This window comes from Empidonax traillii, unplaced genomic scaffold (assembly GCF_003031625.1).
Source record: "Empidonax traillii isolate 1590-97213 ecotype Southwest subspecies unplaced genomic scaffold, ASM303162v1 scaffold148:size1803964, whole genome shotgun sequence".
Taxonomy (NCBI): domain Eukaryota; kingdom Metazoa; phylum Chordata; class Aves; order Passeriformes; family Tyrannidae; genus Empidonax; species Empidonax traillii.
This window is the reverse complement of record NW_020955341.1, coordinates 874,264-887,164: the sequence shown is the minus strand read 5'-3', so window position 1 is coordinate 887,164 and position 12,901 is coordinate 874,264. Positions and strand designations below refer to the sequence as shown.

Genomic DNA, 12,901 nt, shown 5'->3' with positions numbered 1-12,901 from the left:
TTTTCAGATTTACTGTTGTATATAAGAAATCAATTTGAGAGAGGAAAGGAAGTCAAGTTTACCTACTTATTTTGAAATAAAGGGAGAATACTTATTTTGAAATAAAGGGAGAAACAGAATTGATCTCATTTACAGATGTTATCAGCTCAGTTTCATTTTTAATCAGTCATTAAAAATACCATTTAGGAAGAACACACCCCTTTTAAACAGGTTAACAAAAAATTAACTTAGTGGGAAGTTCAGCATGCTTCATGATACTCAAAAAATACAGTGTTTCATATTTTATATAATAGCTTTATTATCAAATACCAAGAGACACTTAGTAATGATGTCATGCAGGTATCACAAAAAATTCCAGAAGATAAACAGGTCACCTAACAGCTCAAAATCCCTTGCGATTAAAAACCAAAGCTACATCTTTCTGATTTCCTGGTAAGTTTCATGGTAGCCACTGTTTTTCTGTCAAAATGTTATGGCTATCTCTTGGATCACTTGCTGGCTTCCCTACAGGAAAGACTAGGCTAGTACAGTATTCCACAGCACAGTGCTTTTCTTTGCCTTTTCACAAGGCCTTACTCTTCACAACCTTCAGAAGTCTTCATGGGGTAGGAAACCACTTCAGGCTGTTGGAAGCTGAAGATAAACATGGAAGGGACAGATTAAAAAAATGCTAAGGTTTTGAAAAAAGAAAGAACCTTATTTCCAACCTTTTTAAGGTTTTAAGGCTTTTAAGTCATTGTGATGGGAACCCAGTCTTATGGCTCAAACTCAGGTTTTGAGTAACAAAGCCTGATCCCATCTACACAGTGAAACAGAACTCCGTGAAAAATCAAGTGATAGCATAGTTAGATTGAAACATAGCTCAGTTCCTTCTTTAGTGTCAAGGTTCCACTAAAACATTGGCTTTACACAGCATAGAAAGGATTTTACAGCAGCATCTGTTATTGACCAGGAATTTAGACAAAAGCCACTGGACAGTAAGTAGTAGGTAATTTATTCTGAGAGTTCATCTGCATGAAAAATTAACTATGCAGAAAAGTAGGCTGTAAATCTACAGCAGCTTCATACTCAGTAGTCCAGGGGATACTTCCTCACACAGCTAAATTCACACTCAGGTCTACTATGGAATAAATCCCTTAGGTAGAAGAACTCTGGAGATTAGAACAGCAGCAATAAAAGTAATCACTGTTCAGTTTTAAATGCCAAAGTACACTTTAAGAGTAAATTCTATATAACAAAATAATTGCTAAAGCTGAATGATCTTACAATAAATTTTCAAACAGAACTGATATGAATTCCTTAGGTAAAAAATACCATTTACTGTGCAGCCCATATTTAAATAAAAGACAAATAGTGTATCGATAGTATTTACTATATATTTACAGGTAATACTGTGATGAAAGAGTCAATTAACATTATGTTACAAAATTAATAAACCCATTTAAAGGTACCAGTACCTTTTACATTATCACATTTATGGAACTGTTCTCTTACATCTCAAAGATCTATGATATGATCATGAGTTAACATGAGGACACAGACAAACCCTGGAACTGGAGCACATGCTGATGTGTTGACTCCCATTTCAGCAAGACACTGCAGGGGCACCAACATAAAGGATGTCCACAGCACTGGTTTCAGTGGGGTAAAACTTCAGTGCACTCCCCAGTTCCTCACTGGTCAGGGCCTCGTTTTATGGGATTCCACTGACAATACAACAAACTACAACAGCTGGAAGCACACAGGGAGAGGTATCATATACCTTAGACATATTTCTCCTGAAGGTGAACCAGAGCTGGTTGCCCATTGCCAGTTACTGAGTTAGCAGACAATGGAACCCTCCTTTCATTTTTATCTACACCCACACAAGAGCCTGCTGTCACACGGTGCTTTGAACATTATTTGGGATCAGCTACCAAACAGGAACTGCACCAGTTTGTGTACCTGACATTTCTTCTAGCTAATCAAGCTGCAATGAAGAATTTTATACTCTTTACATATTGCTTGAGAAATGGTAATATTATACTGCTTAAGCATTTTTAAATCACTTGAGAACTGAAAGTTTTATATAACCCTACGATCACTTTAAATTGGCAGGATAAATCTATGCAAGTGAAATATTGGCAAAATAATCAACATGAAAAAATTAGAATTAGAACTTAAGAATCATCAGCCCGCCAAGATAAAAATTCTAAGCTGCTCTCTCCCTTCCTATATCCTCTCCCAGAATAAAACTTAACAGAGGACATGAGGGAATGATGTGACACTTCACCTTGTTAATCCAGTTAGTAAAGAAGATGTAGGTTCAAGTATTTAATTCCACACAGCACTAATAAATAGAAGTAAACAAACAGGATGAGAATAACATTGTAGTTAAAGTACTGCAAAGAATCTTTGTTTCTGATTGAGCACCGTTCTTATATTGTTATTTTGAAACTCCCAAAGGCAAAAAAGAAGGGAAATATTGTTAGTGAGAAACGCTCTCAGACCAGATCACATGCAAGCCTACAGAGGATGTTACAGAGTTGGACTGGGTAATTAAGGTTTTCTTCCTGCAAGTGTTAGAAAGCATCAGCACATTACAGTTTTTGCTCTGCATATAACTAGAGCAAGATGTTACATCTATGTTTTCACTTCCCTCATCCTGAGAGCCACACACACACACCCCCTCCTGAAGTAAAACACTGATGGTTTGGTTACAAAACTATATGCAGTACATTTCTGAACACAGTTCCTTCAGTTCAAGGCCATGTGTTCATTTAAAGACATTCTTATCAATTACAAGCCTCCCCTTTAATTGCTTAAGATCCAATAGAAAAGCAAATATACAAATATCAGAAGTGCTGATCCTGAGATGAAGTATGGGAAATTGTGGTCCAGTTTGATCTTTATTCAAACTTCTGTTTCAGTTTCTTCTGGAAGAGAGCTGGTAGGATGGAGAGGATGGCTAGAAACATGAGAACAAAAACAGAGTTCCAGGAAACAGCTTCCCCTGCTGTTGTGAGCTGGTACAGCGTTGTTCCTGCCTTAATGGCTACAAAAGACGGTGGTGCAACACCTGGAGAGGGGAAAGGATGAAAAAACAACTTGTTAGGGTAAAAAAACCCCCATAAATTAGTCATCCAACTTCTAACACCAAAAGTTAGTGATTTTGTCACCTTGTACTTTTTTCCTTTTATTTTTTTTTTTAAGAGAGCTGTAAATACAGAATTCAAAGACAAAAAACCCTTATCAAAAGAACTGGGTTTACACCATTCTTAATATTTCTTAAAGCAAACTCAAACCCAAGTCTAAGAAAGTCATCTCCGCTCTTTAGACTCTGCAGATTGCAGGTTGTCTATTTACAAACTGATTTTATTTAAGTTCATAAAGGCAAAACATGGATTGCTTCCTCACCAGATTAAAAAGTGTTTGCAAAAATATGCCAATTAAAAACCCTAAAGTGTCTAGTACTACATTAATTAAATTATTAATTCACTCCTCAGAAGACATGTTTTAATGGACAACATGGAGTGGGAAGGTGAGAAACAATGCTTCACCATATACATCTTCACACAACTATGCTGAGCCCAAAATAGGAGTATGTAATTGTTCTCAAGTATTACAGTCATGGGGCAGAACAAAAAGTTACTATTAAAGTGTTCATATAATGTACATTTCCTTAGGCAAGTAATTAGGCCTGGGCTCGTTACCTCTCATCCAGGACATCAGAACAGTCCTGACTACTAAAATGTTTTGATGCCATAAGCTCCACACATAGAAACAACATTCTTGTGGAATCTTTCAGCTATCTGGTAGGTGTGATCTCAGCTGAGTAACACATACAGGGAGAGGCCAATCGTGCCCCTTCTTCTGGCCACCCCAAACTGTGGCTCACGAGCCACAATTCTTACCCAGGAAAGTGCCAATGAAAAACACTTTCAATGGCACGTTGATTACAGGAGACGTTATATTGATAAACCAATTGGGAAGAAAAGGTGTTATTCTCAAAAATATTATGTAGTTAATGAGGTGCTCTCTGTGTCGTTCAACCTGCAAAACAAAAACAACAACAAAATCATTAGTAAAAAAAATTCCTGCCTTGAAAATACAAAACAATTTCACTACCAGAGGTTTGTTGGGGGGGTCCTATCTTTTGTACACATTGACAAGTTGCAAACATAAAAAGCAATTAAACAATGTATGAGGGGAAGAGTCACCACTGAATCACCTGTAAACAGCACTCCAATCAGTCTGGAAATAGCTGTCTGTGGCAGAGCACGGTGGTGATGTGTCTCAGTCACTCAACTCAAGCAGCAAGCGAGTCATGAGAGGCAGCAGCAGGCCTTACCCAATTCAGCACAGCTCCCTCTGCCCAACTGTAGCCCAACCAACCCAGCCAGCCTGTCACTCCATTCCTAAAGCTTGTGCAGGAATTACCAATGAAGTTTGTTCCTCAACCCATTCCATCCTAACTCACGACCCAACTTGAAATTGAGCTATATTCCCCACTCGAAGCTTACCCAGGTCATGGCTCTGAACTTCATCAGGTTCAACTGTGCTGCCAGCAGAGCTGCAAAGCCTGTCTGCCCGTGTGTTCCAACACCCAGCATTACCCAGGAGCAAGGACAACAGCTCCAACTCAGGTGTAGCCCAGCTCCTTACACCAGTGCTACAACAAGGCCTCTTCTGCCAGCCTGGCTTTAGCAAATCAGCTCTTTTAAACAAGTAGTGTAACCTCAAACCAAGTTACCAGGATAGCAAAGCATCCTCCACTTCTGGCCTACCCTGGCAGACCCTCACTAAGCTTAAGCCCAAACATGGTCATCTGGCCCCTAACAGGGGAAATCAAACCTGGTCTGATTGCAATTCCATCTGAAATCTCACATAGCAACTCACCCCAGTCACAACCCTGTTTTTCAGCTTTAGCCAAATTTAGATTTAACTGTAACACCAAAATCAGGACACCTGCTATTGTTCAGTAATAACACTGTGGGATTTTTAAACATTATTGAAGGACAAATATTTAAATATTGATTAATGCTGCACATAAAATCGCTTAGCCCTCAATATGCAAGGATGATACAGTCCTATTAACCTGGAAACAGTGAGATACGAGCTGCACATGTAATTTAAAATCATATTCACTTCTACTAATGGAAATAGGAACCATTTGCTACTCAGAGTGGCCTCAAGATTATACTGCAATATAATCTTGATCTTAAAATTCTGAAACTTGGGTCAAGAGTCAAAACACTATTGTATTATTTATTGAGGTCAATTGCGGCAGACACAGCTCCATATCTTATCTAATGAGGACAAGTTTAAAGTATTCTTATGTGATTCAAAAAATCCTGAACAGAGTACAGTAGTAAGTTGTGCTTCATGCTTCCAAAAAAGAAAAAAAAAAAAAAAAAAGAAAAAAAATTTGTTTGAACATGTTTAAGAGTATCAAAGAAAGAGACAAAAGGTCAAGTACAAATCACACACTGTATTTCAAAACCTTTAGCTTCCTCTCACAATTAAGGCTTGCTGCAAATAATGTTACTAGATAATGCAACAAAGTTTCTACATGCTCCAGCTACAATAACATCTTCAAATTAAGGTTTTGCAATCAGACATACAGCTACAGGTTCTCCTTCCCTACAAAAACACAAGCCCAGCTTTCATTAGTCCTGATGGATAGAGCAATTACTTGGCACTACCTGAAACTGGAGAGGTTTCCTATTGACACCAGCTAAAACAGAGGGTGGTCAATTAAAAACTCTTCCTAGGTAAGAACAACTTTCTCATGGGAAATACCATAAAATCAGGAATACTCCCCACTGTTTAAAAACACACAGAGAAAGTAACTACATACTCTGAGTTGCATCAGAATCCCTTCTTTATAATTAGATACATGTGCACAAGCCCTCCAAGATTTCCATGCTATTCCATTATACATTTTATATCAAACTCCAGCACCTCGAGGAGCCTTACCTGTTCTGACCATTTCACTGCTTTTTCTGTTAAATATCTGTATACAACAGGACGCCCCACTAGGTATGAAAGCATATAGCAAAATGAAGCTCCAAGTCCTGAGCACTGAAAAAAAGAAGAGACAACAAATGAGCAGAAACTCTAATTGATCTCAGCCTTGTATCCCTAATAACTACACCAGGGGGCTAGAGCCTGTTTCCATGCAGCCCTCCATCAGAATGTACGTGCTCCCTAAGAATGCTGTTGAGCCAAAACAGTTCCCTTATTTCCAAAGGCATTTAGATCAATCTTAACATTCCAAGTAGACAACTTTGATTATCTATCAGTTTACACTGAGTGCTTCTGCAATTTTACGATTTTGAACAGTAAAAGCTTTGCAGATAAGGGGCACAATGGCATTAAAGAGATTCAAACTTGAAAATTCAGCCACATGGCCCTCCCTATCTAGTCAATCACTCATCTCAATACTAAGGCACATTACTGTGTGCACAGTAATGCACAGCTGCATCTTTTGCACATCTTTTTTGAAGCTTGTCAGTAACACACATTGTTAAATTAAGCTTCTTGCACATTTAAGCCATTTAAATTTAAAAAACAGATGCATTTCACAGTGCAATAATAAAACCACAGTAATTGTGTTCTGAAATTACAACTGGGTTCTGGCAGATGCTAAACAAATTTGGAGTAAAGGAAACTCTGGCTGATTCACACTCCAATGCCTTGGTTATTAAGAAAACTTGGAGAAACAGCTTAGTGTTTTGGATCTTCACCCCATGCTACAGTGAATTTTATGGGTAACACCGTTTTCACAGGCAAGCTAAAAGAGAACTCATTTGTTCACCAGAAACTCAAGTATATCCCTGTTTTGCTCAGACTCTGATCGTTTCCAACAGGAAGCTGCTCACATGCTTGGCTGTATTCCCAAGAGATAGAAATACATGCCCTCACAAGCTATCTTCCATACTTACCAAACAAACAAGAAATAAGGCCAGCGGAAAGGGGTAAAGAAACCCTGACAGGATACTGAGGAATATAGACCCAGGAATAGCAAATGTTTGCAAGCTGGATGCATCTTTGTCAAGGAGAAAAACATTGTTAAAAAGCTACCTGCTTCTTAATTTTCCAAGCATTCAAGATACATGTTACAGTTTTGATAAACAGATCCTTACTTCAACATACATTTGTGGAGTAGCACAAGAAGCTCAAGCACAGAGCAACAAGGGGTAGATTCATCATTATATAAACAAAAACTAAGTCACTACATAAAAGCTGACTATATTTTTCTCTCCATCTGTGCTACAACTGACACTGGGGATTTATTGGGACTTCCAGGAAACACATTCTTCTGATTTTACGTTGTTGACTACAGATACGCGGTTGCAGATATTCACTCTGACAAGTTCACAGGACTGTCCAAGCCCATAACTACAAGTTTCATGGAAGACTGAAATGTATGAAGGCAGCTGCTTCCTTGCAGGTAGGCATGGTGTAATGTCTAATCACAGTACATGATCACCAATTTCAGTCACAGTTTTCAAAAAGGCAACAATGAAGTTTCTGCAGTATAACCAAATAGGCTGTTGAGCTTAAGGCTTGTTGGGCACACTTGAGACTATGAAGTATTGCCCACTTTGGATAGAAAAGTTAAAGCAAAAAACCCTCTGCACACTACTTTATCTGAGTTGAATTGGCCTAAATAATAAAAAGCCAAATAATCATCCTAAGTCCATTACAATCAGTACAGCTTCTGCTAAGCAAGTGTCAAGGTTCGGAGATAACTGGAACACGCCTGTCAGTGGATCACAGTCTACTGCTGAGACAGTGAATGTCGTCACATCAGCTGCTACAGTAGCCCAATAAACAGCCAATTCTATTCTACTTCTTGTTAATATATAAACTAACATTTTAATTTTCTTCCTAAACCTATTATTGGTGAAATACACTTTAAAAGATAAAGATAATCACTGATGGCACGTTCAGTGCTCACTTTTCTGGGTTATGAAAGCCTTCTGCATGAAAACTGAAACAAACCTCTTACACAGCTTTTTAAGTTATTAACCTTTAGTTAAGTGTTCCAGTTAAGAGTGTGTTTAATGATTAATTAATATATTCAGCACTCAGGAAAAAGAAGTTGACACAGAACACAGGTAGCCTTTGTGTCCCCCTGGACAGAAAGTACTTCAGAAATCCAGCTCCCTCTAAAAGGAAACAGAGATTTGGTTTTCCGAATGTGGGCACTGCAGAGACGAAAGATGGCTCAAAGCACTTTCCTTCAGAAATGCTGTTAAATACTCTGCAAATTATCCTCATATAGCACTTTTGAATGTCTCAAGGAAAAAGAGTGCAACAGTCTCAGTTCTCTTATAGAATCACAGTAATTTGTAACTCAAAATTCAGTTTGCAATTTATAAAGTTCACATAGCACTAAAATGAGACCCAGCCTAATACCACAGATAAAAATACTGTCCGTACCAGACACAGTAAAGGTGAAGCTGCATCCCCAACAGTATTTACATATATGCATACATCAATTTCTTTCTACACAACCATTTCTTATAGTCCTAAAACTATACTGGAACAGTCAATAAAAGTTTTTAAGTTCAAAGATTTTAAAATATTTGTGTCTATTCATAAACACTCCCAGGTACATTGAACTTTTTCATCCGTGATCAAGAATTTATAAATTTGTATTTTTCATTTAGTGTTTCAGAGAAGTATGGCTACATCAAAACTGCCCTTTATGTCAGAAAAAGGATACAAAACGTATGTGGCAAAATAAGCCACTAACACTTGAACATAAAACGTGTCCTTATATTTGGACAGGACTTTTCCCAAGGCCTTTGCATCATCCATATCTCTAGGAACTTTTATACATTCTCTTTCTTCTCTGAAGAGGAAAAAAAAAAAAAAAAAAGCAGGAATAATGGAAATATAACCAAACAGTACAATACAATTACTTGTTGAAAACAGAGATAATTAGATACACTTCATCAGTAAACTATAGCCTCAACAAACCAACCATTATTATTGCTTTGATAATGTTCTCAGATGAACACTTATTATTTACAGTTCTGTTTATATTAGAAAATCCCCAATTTTAGATATTTGCAACCCCTTTTTTTTAATTCAATACAATCATCTGCTTCTTTTCTAGGATTCTTTTTCTTACCAAGTACTGATCAAAAAGAAATAATTACGCAAACCAAACCTTGGCAACTGAAAGCACTCAACATTTCAGCCAAAACCAAACATAGCTGCCTCAGTGCTGGGGTCAGAACATTTGAAGTGCAGCGAGAGAGGCAGAACTTCACCTCACAAATAAATAAAGCTTTCAGGGCAAAATCTCGTGTCACACCTTAAACCCTGGGCAGCACAGTTGAGTGTCTTCGCTCCCTCCATATCAGACTTAAGGATTGGGATGTTGCAAACTGAACTTGCTGAGCAACTTAACCAGATATAAAACTAACTACTAAAGGGGAAAAGAAAGTTCTCAGGCAAGCAGGCTTCCATCCTGTCAACCTGCCTACCTTTCCAACACAAGGAGTAGGTGACACAAAAGGAGAAAAAGAGAACATGAAGCTTAGCTAAGAAGGATTTCCCCTTTTGGTGCCAGCTTCTAGTTTTACCAGTGTACAAGGAATTTTAAAGTGAACCCAGCCCTAACCAAATGCATTTTGGCTCTCAGCTGAAGAAGGCTAAGAACACAGTCAATTAACACTGCTAATGTGATGGAGGTAACACTTCACAGTATCACAGCTGTGCAACAGAACCCCAGGTAACCTACAGCTCTCTTTACACACATCCTACTGGTCAGTATTTCAGTATTAAGCTCTATATCCTGACATTCTAAGTTATAAACTCTAATTTATTTTAAGTTATGTCTATAATTAACCCATGTGAGTAAAATTCACTTAACTCCATGCAGGCTTCTCTAAAATTTGATACTGAAAATCAAACACATTAAGAAATTAGTATTTCCTGACACACTTACTCACTAAGTTGTGGGAAATTTTTATATACCAGGAACATAAGGAAAGCAGCTGATAAGAATATGGAGACCAAAATAAGAAGTGATGTCCGAGCCGATCCACCTTCTGCAAGAGCTTTCCCTGAAATTAAACATAAAAAAAAGTTAGAAAAAAACCCACCACTACCAAAACAAAACAACAAAAAGCAATCCCTCACATCTTACAACAGGTTTCAAACTTACACTTTAAGGGAATATTAAAAGTAATCCCTCCGTGGGCATAATATTCCCACAAATGCTTTCAGTAACATACATAGCTCACATTCCCCAAAAGCTTTCAAACAAATTCTTACACTGGCAAACATCCCATAGAAGTCAACTTCTGTGATCCATATTAATTTAAGCATCAATTAATAAACACATTTCTAAAGAGAAAAATGGAGCAAAATGACATAAGCCATACATATTTTTCCTTTTTGCCAGAAATCTTCTGCCAGTCTAATTAAGTAGAGATTTAACTTAAATTAAATTTTCAGTATGTACAACACAACTTTGAAACCTGCTCATTAACAGATCTGGGAGTTTTTTTCCTCTCCAATGAAAAGCTACCAGGCACAGCCACTGGCCAGTTAGGTGATACACACTCATCAGGAGGAAACATGTAAACACACACATACCAGCCTGCAATACAAAGATTACGATTCCTAGACTTGGGAATTATATAGAAAAACTCTTTCCTTGTATATGTCTGTATAAATTTTTATTAGCCTTTAAATTCTTGTGTAAGGGAAGCAATGGGAGTACCATAAGTGACACAATTACATTTTAGTCCTGTACTCTTGATTTTTATTAAAATGACCACCTATGTGCAATACACTGTTTAAAACAAATGCAGCTATACATATGAAGAATTTTAAACTGAAATAAACATTAAGAACCCTCTGCACCCACTCTAGGGTGTGTATGGGTATTAAAAAACTCTCTCCTCGGGCACTTTGAGGGTTGAACAGCTTCGCACCAAGGGTCACCTGAACAGCACACAAAGAGCCAAGACCGGTTTTCCTCACTGGCACGACCACAATGCCAACACACAACACTCAAAAGGGTCAAGCTGACACCTCGCTGTTGTGAAACGCAGAAAGAGCATGATGAAACCCACAGAGCCGGCTGGGCGAGCTGGTAACTGTATGGGCCTTAAGGTTTTTAAGGTCTGAGGTCAGCACAACCCTGCAGGTGCGCGCTGGGTCAGTGTGATCCCACAGGTGTGCACAGAGTCAGCCGAGGCCAAAGGCAGCATCCATGAACCACGTACAGAGAATCCCAGAATGGGTCAGACTGGAAGGGACCACAGGGGGTCACCTGGTCCAACCTGCCTGCTCAGGCAGGGTCATCCCGGAGCACATGGCACAGGGTGGCGTCCAGAGAGCTCTTGAGCATCTCCAACGAGGGAGACTCCACAGCCCCTCTGGGCAGCCTGTTCCAGTGCGCTGCGACTGTGCTTATTCTGACACGACCTTCTCCAAGGAGCAAAATAAACAAGTAAATAAATAAATAAGCAACTTGGCGAAAAAAGGAAAACACAGCCAACTGTGCTTTCTGCCACTTCCACTTTCTGTACTTCAGCCGTTCCAGTTGTGGAGTAACACACACATACAAACCCACGCGTGTTCCCTCACGCAGGGGAGGAGGCAAAGGGGCTGGTGCCCCATCCCAGCACCCGCGGGGCAAGACCCGCCTCACCCCACAGGCACCGCGAGGGGCCGCGCCCGCCCTCCCGCCCCAGAGCCCGCGCGGGACGGGGCCGTGCCCGGGCACCGACGGGCACCGACGGGCACCGAGAGCCGCACTGGGGCCCGGGCCCGTCCCCGTCCCGCTGCCAGGGCGAGGTCACCGCCGCTCCCGCCGTCCCGAGCCCCCGGCACCTTCCAGAAGCTGCCGCTGGTGCCTGGCGCTCTCCGCCGCCTGGCAAGGCCCGCGCTCCGCCGCCCTCCGCTGCGCCATGGCTCCGCGACACCCCGCGGCCCGGCCAGTCAGCACCGGGGCAGGCCTCGGCGGCACCGGGAGCCGCGGGGAGCAGGAGGCGGGACGGGCCGCAGGGTGAGCCGCGGGCAGGAGGAGCAGCGGGAGGCGGGACCGGCCGCTCCTCCTCTCCTCTCCTCACCCCACCGGGTCGCGGCCGCGCTCCCGCCCCCGTCGCCGTACGGCGCATGCGCCTTTCTCGGGGCATTACGGCCTTGCTGTGAGATACGGGAGCACGTGTTGGGCTTCACGTCCTTGAAATGCCGTGGCGGTCTAGTGGCGGTAATTACGGTAACTCCGCCTTGTGGGAGTGCCCGTGTGGGTATATACGGTAACTGGGTGCGCTCAATAGTTGTAATTACGGTGCGGGCGGCTCAGGCTGCACTTAAGTCCCATAAATCACAGAATCAATTAGGATGGAAAACGCCTCTGAGATCACCGACTCCAACCTCTGACTGATCACCATCCTGTCAACTACACTATGGCACTAAGTGCCACGTCCAGTCTTTCCTTAAACACCTCCAAGGATGGTGACTCCACCGCCTGCCCTGAGCAGCCCGTTCCAATGTCTGATTACCCCTTCTCTGAAGAAATTCCTCCTGATGTTCAACATGATGTTCCCGTGGCACAACTGGAGGTTATGTCCTCTCGTCCTGTCACTAGCTGCCTGGTAGAAGAGGCCGATCCAAACCTGGCTACAACCAGGGATTCGTATAGAGCAATAAGGTCTCCCCTCAGCCTCCTTTACTCCCGGCCAAACACCCCCGGCTCCCTCAGCCGCTCCTCGCAGGACGTGTGCTCCAGATCCTTCACCAGCTCTGTTGCCCTTCTCTGGACTCGCTCCAGCGCCGATCGTGCCAGAAGGCATTGGGAAAAATCCGTCTGGGAGCTTGTTTTCCCTCGGTAATGTTTTTAAAATTACACCTGCGAGCGGGAGCTGGAGCTCCCCTCAGAGAG

At 41.2% G+C, this 12,901-nt stretch overlaps 1 protein-coding gene across 1 annotated transcript; it reads right to left on the bottom strand.

The window, feature by feature from the left end:
• Positions 1-273: 273 nt before the first annotated feature.
• TMEM41B (transmembrane protein 41B) lies at positions 274-12,005 on the bottom strand. Its single transcript, XM_027884528.1, has 7 exons — positions 11,848-12,005; positions 9,950-10,067; positions 8,717-8,845; positions 6,927-7,020; positions 5,959-6,063; positions 3,894-4,032; positions 274-3,058 (listed from the first exon to the last, which is right to left on the bottom strand). The coding sequence occupies exons 1-7, from the start codon at positions 11,924-11,926 to the stop codon at positions 2,889-2,891; spliced, it is 834 nt and encodes a 277-aa protein (XP_027740329.1). The 5' UTR covers positions 11,927-12,005; the 3' UTR covers positions 274-2,888.
• Between the last annotated feature and the right edge of the window lie 896 nt (positions 12,006-12,901).

Excerpts from the sequence above, each read along its gene's own strand:
- TMEM41B (XM_027884528.1), bottom strand. The coding sequence starts at position 11,926 with ATGGCGCAGCGGAGGGCGGCGGAGCGCGGGCCTTGCCAGGCGGCGGAG. Across the intron at positions 7,021-8,716 it reads TATTTTGCCACATACGTTTT|CTTGCAAACATTTGCTATTC; the intron begins GTATCCTTTTTC and ends AGATGCATCCAG. Across the intron at positions 3,059-3,893 it reads TTTCATTGGCACTTTCCTGG|GTGTTGCACCACCGTCTTTT; the intron begins GTAAGAATTGTG and ends TCCCCTCTCCAG.